This window comes from Oenanthe melanoleuca, chromosome 22 (genome assembly GCF_029582105.1).
Source record: "Oenanthe melanoleuca isolate GR-GAL-2019-014 chromosome 22, OMel1.0, whole genome shotgun sequence".
Classification (NCBI taxonomy): Eukaryota; Metazoa; Chordata; class Aves; order Passeriformes; family Muscicapidae; genus Oenanthe; species Oenanthe melanoleuca.
Window position 1 is genome coordinate 2,272,785 of NC_079355.1, and position 18,595 is coordinate 2,291,379.

The following is an 18,595-nucleotide window of genomic DNA, read 5'->3' on the forward strand; positions in this document are numbered from 1 at the left end:
AGCTCCAGGGGCTGCCCCAGGGATTTTGAAATATTTAGTGTATCCTTTTATTTTAAAAGGAGTAGCATCGATGAATAAGTGCAGGTTTGAGGCAAGGGGAATGCAGGAATGTTGAAACAGTTGAGCTGCTATTCAAATAAATCTGCTCCTTCAGCCCCAGAGCTGGAACTTGCTGCAAACTGGAGGAAATGTTGGGATTTTTCACAGCTGAAAGAGTTTTATTTATTTTTTTTTTTTGTCTAAATGCTCATTTTAGGGCAGGTAATTGAATATGAGGCATATCAAGAAAAAAAATCACCACTTTAGTTTTTTATTCTGCCTTCAATGAATTCAAGTATTTTATTTATTTCTGCTTTTAATATTTATTGATTTGCTTTCAAATCTTATTTATTTATTTATTTGTTTGTTTGTTTCCAAATATTTTCTTTTATTTTCTTTTTCTTTCTTTCTTTCTTTCTTTCTTTCTTTCTTTCTTTCTTTCTTTCTTTCTTTCTTTCTTTCTTTCTTTCTTTCTTTTCTTTCTTTCTTCCTTTCTTCCTTTTCTTTCTCTCTTTCTCTCTTTCCTTTCTTTCTTTTCTTCCTTTTCTTTTCTTCCTTTTTGTTCCTTTTTCTTCCTTTTTCTTTCTCTATTTATTAATTTATCTTTATTTTATTCTGCCTGGAATTGCTCCCCAGCTGGAAAAACTCTGATACTCAGAACACTTGAGAGAATTTTGCAAATGTATTCAGCACCTCTTTAATAAACCCCCCAAAATTTCCACATCTTGTGTAAATTTTTAAACTTTTGGTGCCTCCATTCTTCCCACCCATCTTGGCTTTGACTGGAACAAAAAAAAAAAAAGTGTGAAAACATCTTAAATCATCTCTGCTGCTTCAGATTATTAAAAGTGAGAATTTCAGAGAAAGGACTTTTAAAAGTTTATTAAACTCCTGATTTTTTGGTTCAGCTGCTGTGTGTGCTGGGAGCATCAGTGATTATATCAGTGGAAATAAAATCATGAACTATCTCTTGATTTCTAAATTATTATCATTATTAATTATAATTAATATTATACTGAAATGTGTATAGATTAATGCTTAATACTTAATAAAGTAATACTTTATCTTAAATATTTGATACTTTATCACTGAAACAATTGCAGAAGCCAACCTGAAAAACTTCTCTTCAGATCCTCTGCAGGATCTCATTTCATAGAGTACTGAAGTTTTCAGTCATATAAAACTTAGATATTTAATAATAAAAAATACAGTAATATAAAAAAAATATTAATGGAATATCCCAAACCATTAGGCTGCTGATATTTCTAACACTTTGGGTGGATTTTAACCCCACAGAACCCATTTGGTCCTGCCTGTAATGACATGATGACATCTGTTAATCACTTATTAGACCTTTCCAAATATCACCTGAGTCTCATTGCTGCTCATTTTTGGCTGGGAAATTCAGAGTGTGAAACCCCAGCTGGATCCAGTCAGGATTTAGGCACCAATTCCCTCAATTTTCCCTTCTGGAAACAGAATTTTTTACCCTTCCAGGCAAAGATCAAGTGCTGAAGGTTTTCTGACAGACTTGGAGCTGGTGCTTTGCTCTCAGCTGTCCCAGTGGTTCTTTAATTTGGTTTTTTTTCCCCTCTCCAGTCGGTGCTGTGAGAAGAAAAGTTGTGGCAACAGAAATGAGACCCCATCTGACCCTGTGATCATTGACAGGTAGGAGATGAATCCTCATTTTCCTGCAAAAACACCCCAAAAATTTGTTGGTTTTCACTTTGGATCATCTGAGGTTGTTTCTTGTTGGTTATTTGTTGATGTCTGACATTTGGGGTCTTGGACAAAATTGATGTTAATGAAGTTTTTAAATGAATTTCTGTTTTTTATTGTGACCAAATTTCCCAGGTGTGCACCTGGAGCATTCCCTCCTCACCAACCAGGGGTGGGTTGATAAAGCTTTGAGCAGCTTCAGTAATGTTCTTCAACAAAATAATTTTTTTTTTTTTTGGTAGAAATATGGGGAGAAAGGGTAAAAAGGCAAAAATTGGATTGATTTTAGAGCCAGTTTTAATTCCTTTCTGTCTCTGGTCTGTTCTATCTCCTTTCTAATCAGTTTTATTTGTCATAATATTTCTCATGGACTTGTTTTGGCACTCAGAACAGCAAAGCTGGTTTGAATAAAGATCTGCAATAATTTCCTTTTTAAAATTTATTTTATTTCCATCACAGAGTTAATAATTTTGGAGCTCTGATGAGGTGATGGGTTCTCCCTCTCCCTTTACCCCACGATTTTCCCTTTTGGTTCTGTGCTCACAAGTTGTGGTTGGGGCAGGGCTGGAAGTTGAAATGGGTTTTTTGGGGAGCACAAGCCCTGGATGTGCCATCCTGCCCTTTCCTATGAAATTTTGAGCTTATTTTTGGCTGTGTCAGTGCTTGGTATGAATGTGAATTTGGGAACTTTCCAGCCTGAAGTCTGAATTTTCTGGGAAGCAGCTCAGGATGGAAGGCCCTGGATTGAGAGAGGGGCAGGGCTGAATTTCTAATCCTGAGTTTGTCCCTGTGCACAGGGAGAATTCTGAGCTTCCTGGGGGGCAGAATGAAATGGAAATAAGGACAAAGAACAGAGTTTTATTTCTAACAATAGTTTAAAATGTGCATCACAAGTCACCTGCTGTGCTCAGCCAGTCCCAACTTCCCTGTTTTGCTCTAAGACCTCTCCTAACTTTGTCTAGACCTCTCCTAATTTATTCTGAGCCCAGAACTTTTTTCCCTACCTATGAAAGCATCCTGCAGGCTCAATTCCTTTTTTTGTGTGTGTGTCTCCATTCCAGGGGAACTCACTGAGGGTAGGTGAGAGAAATAAATAAGGGATGCAAGATACAGAGATAAAGCTGCTCCATTCAGTCACTAAATCAGATTTAGGCCCCAGAGAGAAGAATTGATCCCAGCTCTGCCCTGCTGTCACTTGGTGAAAGAAGCAGAACTCAAAGCTGGATATTTTCCTTTTTTCCACCACTAACTAGTGGTGCAGCACCAAGAGAGTGACTCCTCCCTCTGGAGTTATTTCTGCACAGTTATTTCTGTCCCACCTCTTCACCCAGTGAGGAGTGAGGGATAATCCTGTGTGCTGCATCCATCCACACAAATAATGCAAATAAAGTGAGGGAGTCACACCTGTGTGTGCACAGAGGAATCCTTGGCTTGTCTCTCATCCTCTCACACCCAAAATGCCCCTTGTGGGGTTAATTTTTTATTGTTTTTCAAGCCAGGAGAGCCCTGTGTGCTCTGGTTGGGCAGCAGTGCTTGGATTTATTTAGGTTTTTTTATTTTTTAAGGAAAATATCTCTGCTTAGGGACTTGGCAGCAGGTGGAATTTAATTTCTGAAGTGCACCTTGCAGCCACGTGGGTCAATAAAAATAGTGATGTTTGCAGCTCAGTGGTGCCTTCCTGGTGGGCTGCTGTGAGTTTAAAATGAACTGCAGGTTTTTAAATAGTGATTGAAATACAGGTGTTTTTCCCTGGTGTGAAATGGTTGGTAAATGTAAAAATCTACCACGTACCAACCCAGCTGTAACATTGTCTGGTGTCCCTGGAGAAGGGGAAAAGGGAAAATGGAGAGAGGAGAATTGCAGAGTGGGCAGAGTCAAGCACAATTTCCATGGGATAAAATTCCAGAATCTTTAAGATTGGAAAGGACCCCAAGGTCATTGAGTTCAGCCATAACTCCACCATCAACCTGGTGATTTCTCCTTTTTTTGTTTCTCTCCCCACTTCCTTACCTGCTGTGTGCTGCAGCAAGACACAACTCACCAGTGTTCACCAAATCCTGGGGGCATTTTTTTTTTTTTACAAATCCTGTGTAAAAAGGAAGAAACAGTTCAGTGGGAAAAAAATGTCAGCCCTGTTGTTGTTGGGCTTCTTCTTCTCCTTGAAAGAATTCCAAAAGTCCTGCTGCTGAATAAAACATTTCTGCAGTGACCTTTGCTCTGGGGACTGGATTTAGATCCAGAGGCTCTTGAAGTTATTTTTCCACTCCCTCTTGGAAATGAGAATGTTTCCATACAAAGGGAACTTCTCCCCTGAAATTCAGAGTGTGCCCTCTCAGCTGGCAGGAATTGAGGTGATTTGGTCCCAGATTTCCAGAGTAACCCTGACTGAGCAGAGCTCAGACCCTGCAGTGCCACAGGTGTCCCAAATTGGGAATTCCACTGGAGCACCTGGGGCTGGGTTTTTAACCCACAGTCACCTCTCAAACTTTGTGTGCACAAGCAGAACAGAGCTCAGCAGGTTCTGGAGGGTCCCCGTGGTGGATCCCAGCTCTGGTGGGTTCCCTTTTTTTTGGTATCTGTGGAATTGGTTGGTTGAAGAGGCATCAAAAATGTCAATATTATCTTTTTTTTCCCCTCCTCTTTTATGGCTGGTTCTTGGTGTTCCTGGTGGCTCCTGGAAACTGGAGAGTGAATTTTGTGTTTTGTGGAAATCCCAGGCAGGAGCTGGGGGATTTTGGGATGGAAACTCTTTCCTTTGAAAGTGGCACTTCCAACTGAAAACTGTATTTTGTCACACCTGTGGTAGAATTACTCAGTCTGTTTCCTACCCTGCTCATGCAAATAAAAAGAAACTTGGTGTTAGGGTTAAGAGGTGGTGAAAGATGCAAATTAATTTAATTAATCTCTTCCCTGCAGATTTTCTCTCTCATTGTAGGTGAATTGTGTAGGTTTGGATATAAATTCATCAAATGGCAACGATATTTTGGTGTTTTTGAAATATTTTCTTTGTGTTCCTTGAAGATTCAAGCTCTTTAGAGGAGGTTATTTTGTGTGCTTGTTACTCTTAATGCTTCACTGAGTTTACTGAAGCTGTGGTTTAATTGAAACCTCTGTGGTTCAGGTGTGACTTTATTAGTTGAAAAATTAACTTTTTTTTTGGTTTCTTACCTTTCCCCCCCTTTCCTAACAGAGAAAAACAGTCAAAAGAAATTTATATATAATTCAAATTAAACTTCTTGAACGGTGAAAAGAAATTTCCATGTCATTCAAACAAAACATCTTAATTCAATTAAAAATGCAGTGTCATAGGGTGGGACAGAGTTTTTGGTTCCTACAAGGGAGCAGCACAAAAACCTGGGAGCACAAACCCTGGGTTGTTGTAGCTGCTGGGTCATGGAATGAGGAATTTTAGCTCAGGCTCTTCCAGAATCTGAGACTTTGGGTCCAATTCTTTCTGCTTTTGACTAAACTAGTTTTGCTAAATTCTTCCTGGGAAGGGTCTGGTGCGTGTTGGACGTTTTATTAATTTATTTCTTGTGATTGTTTTTGGGGAGGGAATGGAGTGAATTGTTGGAAAAGCAGGATGGAGGTTTTTGGACATATTATTTAACAAAAAAAAAAAAAAAAAAAAAAAAAAAAGCCTTCCTTCCTTTTCTCTTAATCTCAGCCATCTGAAAAGAACTCTATCCCTTACACCTCCTTTTTGGGGTGATCCCAAAACCCCAAAACTGGGTAACACAAGGACATTTCCTCACGCTCAGGGGCAGAACAGCAAGAGTGGGGATGCCTGGATTAAACCCCCTGGGTTGTCACTGTAAAAGTGACAAGTGAAAGTGTTTTCAGACCCCTGGCAGGAGATTTTAGTTTTTTTTTTTTTTTTTTCCCATTCCTGCTGCCAGGAGGGTTTAATCTGCAGAGTTTGGTTGTTCCTCTTGTGCCCTGCTCTCCCTGTGGCTCTGCCAAGATAAGTTTGGGCTGTGCTGGTGGGCCCAGAGCTCTCCCAGCCCCTGTCCCCCCTTCCAAACCCCCAAACCCTCCGTGATCTCTCCCCCTGTCCTGGGGAGCAAAGCCCTTTGTTCCCTGCTAAACCCTGCTCTCCTGCAAGGAGCTGCTGCTCTGCCATCTGTCTCTTTATGAATTTTTTAGTAGACTGGATGTTTGAGGGGAGTCAGGAACTTAAAGTGCACTTAGTGCCTAATTGTTGCTTTTTTATTTCCCCCTCTCTTTTAGACAAAAAAGAAAATTCTTTACTAGTTTGCTGTCCAAAACATCTTGAAATTTTTGATGTGTGCAAACACTTAAATCTTTTAAATGGACTAAACTGGAGGGTAGCTTATGTCATTTAATCTTTTTCATTTCGTGTTGACAGACAACAGATTTTCCAGCAAGCTGGTGAGTCAGAAGAAGCTTAAATATCTTTTTGAGTGTGCTGGGAAAATGAAGAATAGGTTGGTTGGGTCTGTGGAGGTTCTGGGTTCTGCTCCTTTCTCCCCATCACAGCCACACAAAAATGTTTTTGTGCCCATTCTCAGGGTCTCTCTTTAATTATAAACCACAAATGTGATTTTCTGGTTTTCCCTGATGACACAAAGACACGTTTGCTGAGAATTGATGTGTGGAAATACTCTGGGGATGTGCAGGAGCGTTGCTGTCACAGTGGAGATGCTTTTGGGGTCATTTGTAAAGTTTCTCTCCCCCAGAACTGCTGGTTCTGGAGCAGAGCAAGAAATGAGATGGGTTTAAATCACTGCTGGTTTCATGCACAGGATTTTCAGAGCTGGAACCTTTTTTCCACCAGAGTTTTGTGCAGATTTTCTCCTGGCCTGTGCTGTCAGTGTGGGCAGAGAGATCCTTTGGGATGTGTGGGAGTGTCCCCAATATTGATCACTTCAGTTCTTTTAAATCCATAACTAGAATAATGAGCTCATGTCCTGATCTGAGAACATGGCTGAGCCTAAGCAAGGGCTTAAAGAATAAAATTAAAGAACAAAATCTGACTATTGCTACTGCTGCAATGGAATACTTGTATAATATTATATCAAATACTACTGCAAGGAAGCCTTAAGAAAATAAGTCCACTGAAGACAAGACCCAAAGGATTTCAGCAGCTCTGCATAAATCAGATAAACTTCCCTGATGCTCTAGAGCAGCTTGGACACAAGCATGGATGGATTCCAGTCTTGTGAGATTAGCTGAGATAAAAACATTGATGGTGCAAGATCCTGCAAAGCTGGGAGCAAAGTTTACACACAGGAGAATCCTGGTTTGTTTTTTCTGTAAACAGGGAGATTTTGGTTGTGCTCACAAGCAGGGAGTGAGGAGTTAAGGGCTGCTGAGCTGAGAGTGAGGAGCCTTTGGAATCAATGGTAGTAGTGGAAAGGGGAATGGAAAACAAGTTTCCCATGGACTAAAGCACCTCTGGGAATAGAAGCTGAGGATAAACTCCCAAAGCAATTCTGGCCGTGCAGAGCAGCAGTGGGATGGGATCTCCACTCCTTGGCTCTGCCTTTCCCAGCTCCAGCTGCACTCATCAATAAAAATGCCAATATTCCAGAGAATTTGCATCCTGGTGAAAGCATCCTCTGTGTATTTATGACCTGAGTTATCTTCCTTCTCACTTCTGCTCTGCTCTCAGCCTCTGTCTAGACCTGGTTTTATGGACTTGTCACTTCATCTGCCCTAAGCTTTTTAGTTACTGCTCCTGCTTTCCTTTTGAACCTTTTGTTTCTCTTCATCCCTTCCCTGCCTGTTCCTCTCACCATCTGTTTCTGGGGGGATCTCCCATATTTTCTGCCCTGTAAACATCCCAGGCTTGCAGCCTCTCTCAGCTGATTGCTTCACCTCTGAAAATGTTCTCCCAGTTGATGTGTTCCTGCTTTCCTGGGATGTGAAACAATTTATCCTCCTTGGAGCATCCCCCCAAATCCGTGTGAAGAAAAGATTGAGACTCATCATGTGCATCTGAGCCTTGAATTGGCTGGGGATATAATTTTAAAGCTATTATCTATTATATATTTTATATATTATATAACATTTTAAAGTTATTATATATAATATATTCTATATATTATATAGCATTTTAAAGCTATTAAAATTTTAAACCTATTATATATAATATATTTTTATATATTGTATAACATTTTAAAGCTATTAAAATTTTAAACCTGTTATATATTTTATATATTATATAACATTTTAAAGCTATTAAAATTTTGTTATATATTTTATATATAAACATTTTAAAACATTTATATGTATATATATATAACATTTTATATATATAACATTTTAAAACTATTAAATTTTAGAAGTTATTGTATATAATATATTTTATATATTATATAACATTTTAAAGTTATTATATATAATATATCTTATATATTATATAACATTTTAAAGCTATTAAAAACTTATATAAATAGCCCAAGATGATGTAGGAGACATCCTACATCCAAATTAATTTTCAATTACTGCAAAGAAAAAAATTACATTTCTTCAAGCACTCCACGTGGAGAGGAACCCAAATCTTGTATTCCAAGGCTGGATCATGTCCTGGAACAACTTTTCCCTCTGCAGTGATTCCCATCCCCATCTTCCCCTGGTTTGGATATTCAATCCTTCTTTTTCCTCCTTATTATTTTTCCTTTCCCTCCCATCTCCTCTGCTACTTTTCCTCACCAATAAATGCAAATATCTCCACGGGCATCCCCCTCAGAGCTCCACATTTGGTGGCTTTTCCTCCAGGTGGAGTGAATTGTGCTGGGTCAGTGAGTCCATAATGAGCCTCCAATCCAAGCAGCGCAATCTGCTGGGAATTTATTGTTCATAAAGCTCCTTCCCAGGGGAGGGATAGAGCCATGAGGTGTGTGCTGTGTTTAATATTTGGTCATGACAGGAAACAATCATTTTCTAGTTTTTACTGGGGTTCCTGAGTTGTTTTGAAGCAGTCAGCTTGTTTGGCCTCAGTGGATGTGAATCCAGCTCTGCCCTTTGTGCCTTCCTACAAGGCTGTTTCAGGAAAATAAAATAAAATAAAGTAGAATGGAATGGGAATGGAATAGAATGGGAATAGAATAGAATGGGAATAGAATAGAATGGGAATAGAATGGAATGGGAATAGAATGGAATGGGAATAGAATGGAATGGGAATAGAATGGAATGGGAATAGAATGGAATGGGAATAGAATGGGAATGGAATAGAATGGGAATGGGAATGGAATGGGAATAGAATGGAATGGAATAGAATGGAATGGAATAGAATGGAATAGAATGGAATAGAATAGAATGGACTGGAATGGAATGGAATAGAATAGAATAAAGTAAAATAAAGTAAATAAAATAAAGTAAAATAAAGTAAATAAAATAAAGTAGAATAAAATAAAATAGAATAAAATAAAATAAGTAAAGTAAAATAAAGTAAAATAAAATAATATAATATAAAATAAAGTGGTAACTGGTTGCCCTGTAGTGGCTTTTCATCCCTTGTCCTTCTCAGTGCTGTCACTGACAGGAGTTAACCTTAGGCTGGTTTCACCAGAAAATGGCATTTCTCACACTGAAGGAGATTTTTTTTTTAAAATTTATTCCAGCAGAGAGCAACCACCAAAGTTCCCATGTTCATGGTGTGATATGGGTTTGGGTATTTATCCTGTGCAAACCCATGATTTAATTTCAGTGGAAGCAGCAGGAAGGTTGTATCCAAGTGCTCCAGAAGTGGTTTTACATCTATATAAACAGAAAAAAATAAAAGAAAACAAAAGTTTTGGGTGTAGGAAGCTGCTCCTCTCACTGTCCTTCCCTCGAATTCCCAATGCTTCCCTCAAAAACCAGGCAACTTTCTTCATGGGAAGTGTGAGGAATTCTGCACATCCTGTGCTCTTATTGTAGCACTAATAATAATAATAATAATAACAACAATAATAATAATAACAACATCAATAAATTATTATTATTATTATTATTATTATTATTATTATTATTATTACTATTATTATTACTATTATTATTACTATTATTATTACTATTATTATTATTATTATTATTTATTAGGCTGCTTTTCACCTGATTATTGCAGGTGCTCTCCTGTTCTCTGTTTAAATCTCTTTCTTTGCTCTAGGGGAAAAATTTTCCACCTGATTTCCCCTCTGGGTGCTTGTCTTGGCTCTCTGCAGCTCACTGGGAGAGGTTTGGAGTAGAAAGGGAAAAAAATAATTGGTGGCTCTGCATCCCAGAGTGGGTTTGTATTCACCAGGAGCACACAGGTTCTCCCAAACCAAACCTCAGAGGAAGATCTGGAGTGTTTGGAAGAGGGAAGGAACTTCCAGAGGTGCTGAAGCAGCAGAAAACAGGACCCAGCAAAGCCATGAAAGCATCAGGAAGTTAAAGCTGAGTGCTGATATCTTACAAATAACATTTAATATTTAATTTTTAAGAGGTGTGCTTAGGTTTTCTTGCCATAAAAGGTTATTTTAAAAGGATGTATTATCTAGCATGAGCATCAAGAAGGGTGCAGGGAAGAGCTGGAATGAATAAATCCTGCAAAGATTGATATTTGGGCTCCTGCTTCCTTCCACAATCACAAACTTCCTGCAAGAAAATTCAGTTGCCTTTTTTGAAAAGATGAAACTTGGGGTTCTTGTGACTCCTTCTGACCCTTTCACCTTCAGGTTTTCCTGGGGAAACGATCTTGGCATTTCTGGCTGCTGGAAAATTCCTTGGGTCTTCAAACCCGCTGTGCTAGGTTGTAATTTGGATTAGGAGTGCTCGAATAGAAATGATAAATTGGATTAGGAGTGCTTGAGCTTGGTTTCCCAAATCTACTCTTTGGGAAGGTGGGTGCTCAGGAAAAAAAAAAAACAGCCACAACTTTTCCAGCTGAATCCCTGCCAGGTAAATCCCTCCTGATGCTGACAAAGTCTCTGCTCAGTCAGGATTCCTCTGCTGAGGAGACAAACTGCATGTGCTGTGCCACAGAACCTCAAAAAAACCTCCCATCCTCTGGCATGTTTTGGTCCAAAATGATTTTTTTCCCCTTTCCTCGTTATCTGAAACATTTCCCAGCATTCCTTCAGGGACAGCTGCTTCTCTCATTTTCCTTTGGTGCCTTCACAAAGTGTCACTGTCAGTCCTTGCTCTTCTTCACTGCTCCTGCCAGTGATTTCCCTAAAATTTAGTTCCCCCTCAGAAGCAGAGACTGAAACCATTTCTGGACTGTGTATACCCCTTTGGTTTTATTTTTATATTATTTTAATTTTTAATTATTATTTTTTTTTAAATTTATTTTATTTTTATTTTATTTTGGTTTTATTAGGGAAATAGATATATTTTATATATATTTTATATATATTATATATATATCTTATATATATCTTATATATATTTTATATATATTTATATTTTATATGTATATAAAAATAAATAAAAAATAAATAAATATCATATACCTTATATAGACACTATATACTATATATTATATAGTATAAATACAATATATACTATATTATATATATATATACTATATAGCAAGTATTTATATACTACAAATTTAAATATATATTAATATTAATATTTATGTATAAATATGACAATGGTGCAATGTAATATATTTAAAACAATATATCTTATATATTATTCATCTTTATATATTAAATTATTAGACATTACATTTTTTACCTTTGTTTTACATGAAGATAGGTGAAGTTCAGACTTTTTCTGCACTCATAAATTGATGGTTCTTTAGAATAATAAAATATAATAGAGCTAAAGGTTGCACTGGATATATCAAAGAGGTTTTAATTTAGAGTTATTTCTTTCATCCTAATTTTAGCATTCTGTAACTCCTGAATGAGTTTTTATGAGCAATATTCCTGCATTCACTTCAGATTTTTGGTGTGTGAGAGATTTCCCTTGAACATTGCTGCAGGAGGGTGTGAGGTTTGATTTTCCTGCAAGCTTTAATGAAAATGTTAATAATAATAACAATAAAAATATAATAATAATAATAATAATAATAATAATAATAATAATAATAATAATGTATCTGTATCTGCCATGTACTTGATTTCTCTCTATATAAGCCCAGAACTGTTTCAAACTCCAGGATTGTACCAAACCTCCAGGATTGCACATAATTGCATGACAACCATTTAAATATTTTTGGCAGTTTCTTAAAAGTTGCCTTCTAGGATTCTTCATAATTTTTTGGCAAAACCTTCCAGTAGGTTTTGTCACTTGTTGAAACTTTAAAAGCAAGAAGTATCTGGTTCTGTACTCAGCATGCTTGGGCAGCACTCTAATTGTTTCACTGATAGAAAGTAATCTCAGATTAAAAAAAGGGATGAAATCCATCATGGAAATGATTCTCTCATTTCCCAAATAATCCCTGCTAACCATGGGGTCTCTTGTTTCCAGACTGCTGCTTCTAATTGATGTCATTTGATCTGATCTGTTTGCTGGGCACTGAGTGGCAGCTGAAACATGAGATGGGTTTTGAAGGGTCTGGGTGAAAGAAATTTACTGTCAGGGTGGTGTCCCTGCAGGGCTCCTGGCTGTGGAGGGAATTCCTCTTGTGGGCAGACACAAAATCTGCCTTTTAGTCCATTTCTGTTTGGCCCAGGTCTCATTTCCCCAAATATTTGCTGCGAATGGCTTTAACCTCATTGCAGATGGGACACCTGGGTGTTCTCCTGCCCTCAGGATTCTGTGGGATCAGGGATTCTATAATAATAATCCACGTGGAAAACTTCCCCTTATCCCATTATATAAAAAACCTTCCTCCCTCATCCCCCTGAGCATCTCCCCTTTTCCAGAGCCCCATCCCTGTCCCCTGAGCCACGTTTTCTCCTGGAGTTCACCATTGTTTTGCCAGGCCACCCCTCACAAAGCAGAGGTCACATCAACACCACCCCTTGGCTGGTACCAGGAGCTGCTAAATAATTCACGTGGCCAACTTGATTTCGGGGTCCACATTTGTTTTTTCCACTCTCCTAATCAAGATGCTCATTTAATTCTATCCCAGCACCTGTTCAGCAATTAACACCCTACAATTTGCATCTTACCCTGACATTTGCTATCTTTCCAATTAGTTTTTATATCAGTATAATTAGGTAGGGTTATTACAGTGCATCAAGCAGGGTCGAGGATATTCCCAAGCCTTTAAGCTCTTTCCCAGATTTGTTTAGGGAAGCCACTGAGGGTAAATGGTTGATTAGGATCACTGTTTTTCTTCTTCATTCAGATCAGGCGAAAACTGTTTCCCCATGTGGCCCATGAAAGATCAGGGAAATATGTCAGTCTGTAAGAACTAATATGATGTAGTTCGTGACTTTTTGGGTGAATTTACAGGGGATTAGCAGCAAGGGTCAGCCTGTGCAGCCCCTCACTGCAGCATTCACCACTAGCCTTCTTGCTTTGTGTTAACCTGAGCAACTTGCAACAATGATTTTAATTTTTAAAATCAATTTTTTTTTTTTTTTTTTTTTTTTTTTTGAGCTGACATGTGGGTGGGTGAAAAATCCAAATTATAAGGTGACCTGACCATATTGAGCACTCTGCTTAATTGGTAAAGACTCTGGGAGTGAAATGACTACTCCTAACACCTTCTAATTTACATTTCACAGAAGGAAGGTCTTGCTGTTCAGCTGTGATTTGGGCTGTGGGCTCCTGGAGTCTAAAATGGTCCTGCAGCACAGTGAACCTCCCTAAAATTGCTGAAATCTGGCTGATCCCCCTCAAGAGCTGCTGGCAGGAGGGACAGTGATGTGTGGGGGGAGCTGGAGTGTGGATCAGAGGGGAGAGGATTCTTTTCTCACCTCTCACCACCCAGCTCTGCACCTTCTCCTTTCTTTAAGGCTCAGTTTGAGATCCTCTCCTGCAGCCCCCACGTTCCCCTGCCTGTCTCTTCACCAGGCTGGGATCACCAAGGGGCAGCATGGCCAGTGCAGGGTGGGGCTGGAGGAGGATTCTCATTGTGCTGGGGAGAGTGAAGAGCTGGATAAAACCCCCCAAAAGTGGGTGTAATTCTGAGCTTTCCTCAGTGATGCTCTGCAGGGATCTGCTGGGACCCCAAAGGAGGGATCAGCCCAAATTCCCCAGCCTGGAAAGGCTGGAGAGCAGCTGAGCTCTGCTGGGCTGTGCTGGTACAGGGAGTTCTAATGTTTGCAAGCAGGCAATAGATTCACCCTTGCCCAAGTTAATGTGAATTACTGTAATTAGCTGAATCTCTCTCCACTCTGTTGGGTTTTTTTTTAATCTCCAGTTGCCTTATATTGGTATCTGATGAGGTTTAGAGAATAGTGGGGTGAAATACCCTGAGGAATTGGGGCAGCAGGGAAGAAGTGAGAGGAGGTTTCATGGAGTGGGAGGAAGGGTTGGATGTAAAGAAGGCAGAGCAGGACACAGAGATGTTGGAATTCACTCCCTCTGCTCATCTCCCTCCTCAGTCTGTGAGAGCAGAATCTGATCTAAAATCCCAAAGTACTCCCATTTATTGCTTGGAACTTTGGATCAGACTGTACTGGTAGAAGTTATCTCCTCAAATTATCAGAGCTAAAAACGAGAGCAATTAAAAAAAGAGACAGGAATTTTTGTGAGGGTGAAAACTCCACTTGGGGGGAGCAGAATGGACAGATGCCCCTCAGTGGATGCTGTGCCCAGCAGGTTTCAGAGCTCCTGCTGGGAGCAGGCAAAGCAGCTGCTTACCTGTGCTGACAGGAGCTGTGGGTGTCCTTTCCCAAGGTGTGGTCTCAGCCAGAGCCTTGTTCTTGGGCTGAGCTGTCTGGATGAGAATGGTCTCTTTATACACCAAGTCCTAGACAGGAATCTGTAAATGTGCTCTGAGAATGGGGAGGGACAATTTGAAAAAATCTGATTTAAAAGGAGGAAGAGTCTGGGTTGAGGAGACTTTTAATGAGATGTTCCAAGCTCTTCTAAAGCAGAATTTTCCCCTGATGTTCACCCCTGTTCCTCCTGTTAAAATCTGGAGCCTCGTGGGTGGCTGGGTGGAGGAGAGATCACCAAACAATTCTGTTTAACACAACTCTGCCTGTGTTGTGCAGGGTGATGTCATTGTCTGAACAACTTGTCTGCAATCCCACACTCCATCCTTTCCCCTTGATGGATTTCACCTCGGAATGCAAATGCAAATGTGGGTAAATGGGTAACACAGAGTCTGGTTACTAGAAAAACTTTATAACATCCAGCAAAACTTTATAACATCCATCATTTAAGAATTCTAAAGGCTACAGAAACTTTTAAAGGAGTGGCAGGAATTCTTCTCATAGTTTTGATGAACAGGTTTTAATGAATTTTACCATTGCTGGTGGCAGACTGTTTCTTACCTGCAGCTGGAAACCTTCTCTGCTTATTCACCAAGGTCTTGGACTTCAAAAATTGAATCACTATTTAGACCAGATCTGCCATGCTGCCTAGGAGTTTATAACAGCAATTATAACCCAAATCTAATGGCTGGCTTGGAAAAATCAGCCTAAAGGCAGCAGCTGATGTTACAGAAATTGCTGCCTCTTAAGAACTTCTGAAAATGAAGCTCTCTCCAACCTATTGCTTTTGAATTTAGGATTCTGTTCTAGATCAGTGTATCTGATGGATATAACATGAGTGGTCTTGTTCCAGGAGGGAGAATGAGATGCACCTTTTGTCAATGTCCAAGGAGAAAATTCAACCTGCAGTGTCCAGAATGTGTTTGTGGTGTCTTCTCTGGGTCCTTCAGTTTTGGGTGGCTTTGTGAGTGGAATCAGAGTTATAAAAGTTGGGTCTTTTCCATCTGGATTAGGTCATCCCATGCACTCCCTGGCCTGGCCCTGCTCAAGAATCTCTTGCTGTATTTTATTAATTAATCTCCTGCTGTAGCTGGGAGAGTGGCTTTCCTGAAGGCAGGTTTTTAATGTTTATAGGAGTTACATCCACGGGCACAGGGATGTGTCAGACCCTTGGTGTGCTGCACCCAGGAATGGGAGAAGAACTCCATGAAGTAAAATGAATAATCACATTAATGATGTTTGCTAAGTCTCTCATCCTGTGCACCAGCCAGTGTAATTGCTTCAGAGCTTTGTGTGAAAGCCAGCAGGCTGATGGAGCAATACAAACAAAATTATTCCCTTCCCTTTACCCCAAACAAGAATATAGCCATTAATAAGGGCTCTTTGTTTCCTAAAAATCTAAAAATAGCAGCGTGATGTGTGAGCAGGCAAGGTTTGTGTGTAATCAGTACTGGCTGCACTGAATTTCCTCTGTTTTGGGGGGACCTTCCAGGGCTTTTGCAGTTGTGTTCACAGAAATGAAGTTTCTCTGCGTGAACATTTGGATATTTGTGTTTGAGAACCAGCAGTGATCAGTTTGGAGCTGTTTCTCCAACCCCAGATTTATCAACACGTTATTGAGCAGAAACGATGCAAAACTCTGCAAATCTCTTTTTAATCTTTAAAAGCCAGTTTGGGGGAAACAATAACAATAAAGGGCTTTATGTGTTCAAAGTTGAAAGCAAAGTTTAAAATAAGACAGGAATCCTAGGGGTTGGGTACCATCACGGGGTGTTTGATTTCTCAATTTTCCTCCTGTAAATTTGAGATTACAGGAGGAATCTCAATTCCTCCTTGGGTGAGCTCAGTGCAAGTGAGCTGTCAGCTACAGGAGCTGGCTGCTGTTTGGAAATAAATAAATTTGTAGGACGAAAGGTCACACAAAATATTTGGGAGCTTTGCAGTGCCCGGATTCCTCCTCAAGGTGTTCTGTGTTATTTTGGGGGATTTTAGGGGGAAAAGGGACAGGGAAGGGAGAACCTGGTGAGTGTTTTGCAGCCGGGAGCAGGTGACCAAATTTCCTTCTGTGTTTTGTGCTAGGAGGGTCAGGGAGGGGAAAACAACAACAAAAAAAAAACCCAAAAATCTGCAGGGAGGGCTGTGCATTTTAACACCTTCCCTGCCGGCTCGGGGTGCTGAATTCCTGCCTGTGAGCAGAGCCGTGGGCTGTGCGGTGCCGAGAGGGATGCTCGGAGAGCTCTGCTCGCTCCCGCAGCAGCCGCAGCCACTAGGGAGCTGTCTTTAGCTCGGATTTCAGCCACTGCCGGCTCTCCTCGGCTTTTTCTTCAAGCGTTTGTCAAGCCGGGTTGTATTTATACATTTATAACGGTAATGATGTTACACCTCTCTTTGCACCTTTCTCGCAGGGATCGGCTTTCCCGTTATCCCTGCCTGCTCCTCTCCGGGTTTGTCTCGTGTCTTAAAAGGAGCTTGAGGTTGTTGAATTCTTTGGCTCTTCTCAGATTTGGGGAGTTGGCCTTCTGTTTTGGACAACAGCCCTAAGGATTGGGATGGGAAAGTGTCTCACCATCACTCCAGCCACTAAAAAAATCCATTCTGTAGGATCTGAAGAGATGAGACAGTCCTTTCCAATACAGGAAAAGAGATGGAATTACCAGAAAAGCAGCAGCCGGGGACTTCAGTATTGATTAATACATGATACACTTCCCTTAATCAAATAATTTAGTGTCTTTGCTTCAATTTTAGCAGTCAGATCTGACTGGTTTGGGTTGGAAGTTCTCAGTTACATTCCAAAAGCAAGAGGGAGGAAACTGTGAAAGAAAAATAATGAAGAAGTTAATATTTTTTTTCATTTTCAGCTCTGGTGTGGGAAAACTGTGACTTGCAGCTTTTGAGCCTGGTCTAGGTGATCACAAACACGAGCCTGGCTTGTTACCAGTGTCACTTGGGATGGTTAAAGCAGAGCTGTGGTACCACGGCTCAAGTGGGAGTAAAGCAGGTCTGGAAATGTGCAGTGCAGTCCTGTCGGGAGCAGGTGGGAGTGCTGAGGCAGAGCAGGCAGGATGTGATGGGGAGGAAGGATGTGAGTGCACTGTGAGCTCCCAGTGTAGAATGTCATCACCAGTGCTGGGCTGGGCTGGGGAGCCAGGGATGGATTCAGGGATGTGCCTGCTCTCTCTTCCAGAGCAGAAATGACTCAACCTGCCCCTTGTTCCCAGATACCTGATGGGTTCAGGGGTGGAATATGTCGTAGCAGCTCTTTCTCTGCTGCTCAAGGACAAGAAATTATCACAATGATTAAACACCTGCTGGAGATGTGCTGTTTGGCACAAAGCATGATTTCAAAGAGGTGTTGCTTTCTTGGCCCAATGAGTTTTTCTATTCTGTTTTGCAAGAACCACCCTATATAAGTGTGGTGTTTCTTCAAATAAAACTCTCTTTTGCTTCTCCATTACACAAAAAGTTTGTTGCATTATCCTTTTTGCCACTCCTATGGCCAAAATGCAGCAGGAATAGAGAGAGGGAAGCCAGAAGCTAAGGGGAGCTTGAGGTCAATACTGCTCAGATAGAAGGTGACAGTGTTGGAAATTCAGTGGTGCCTTTCACGCCTTTTAAACAAGGAAGGAAAATCCCTGAACTGAGCTAATACAAATCTTATTTCTGCTCCATCAAAATACTCTCCCAGCTTTGGATCTCAGCCTAAAATTTGTCCAGCTGGTATATTTCTGTGTGGGAAATAATCCAAATAGGACTGACAGGCAGCTGATGTCCGAATTTCTATTACCAGAGTGACATAACCATTAATTAGTTTAAAAAAAGTAATAGAGTGTGAAGTTGGTTAGGAGAACAGGACAGTGGCAGCTCTTCCTTACCAAACAGAAGATACAGCTTCCCTTGCTGTCCCTCTGGGCTCTAACTTGCACTTGTTTTCCTGAGGGGAGGTGGGTCTGTCTCTGGTTCTGTAGCTGGAGCTATCACAGAAATGATCCATTTGTCACAGCTCCTCCTCAATTCTTGCCTTGCTCTGGAAAATCTGGGAGTTGCTCTGTGTGCACTGGAGG

At 40.2% G+C, this 18,595-nt stretch overlaps 1 protein-coding gene across 1 annotated transcript in view; it reads left to right on the plus strand.

Moving 5' to 3' along the window:
• The window catches only part of EBF2 (EBF transcription factor 2), a 120,129-nt gene that overhangs the window by 9,980 nt on the left and 91,554 nt on the right, over nucleotides 1–18,595 (plus strand). The window contains exon 6 of the mRNA XM_056508772.1: nucleotides 1,639–1,707. Within this exon, the coding sequence (XP_056364747.1) occupies nucleotides 1,639–1,707 (69 nt within the window). The remainder of the gene's footprint in view (nucleotides 1–1,638; nucleotides 1,708–18,595) is intronic.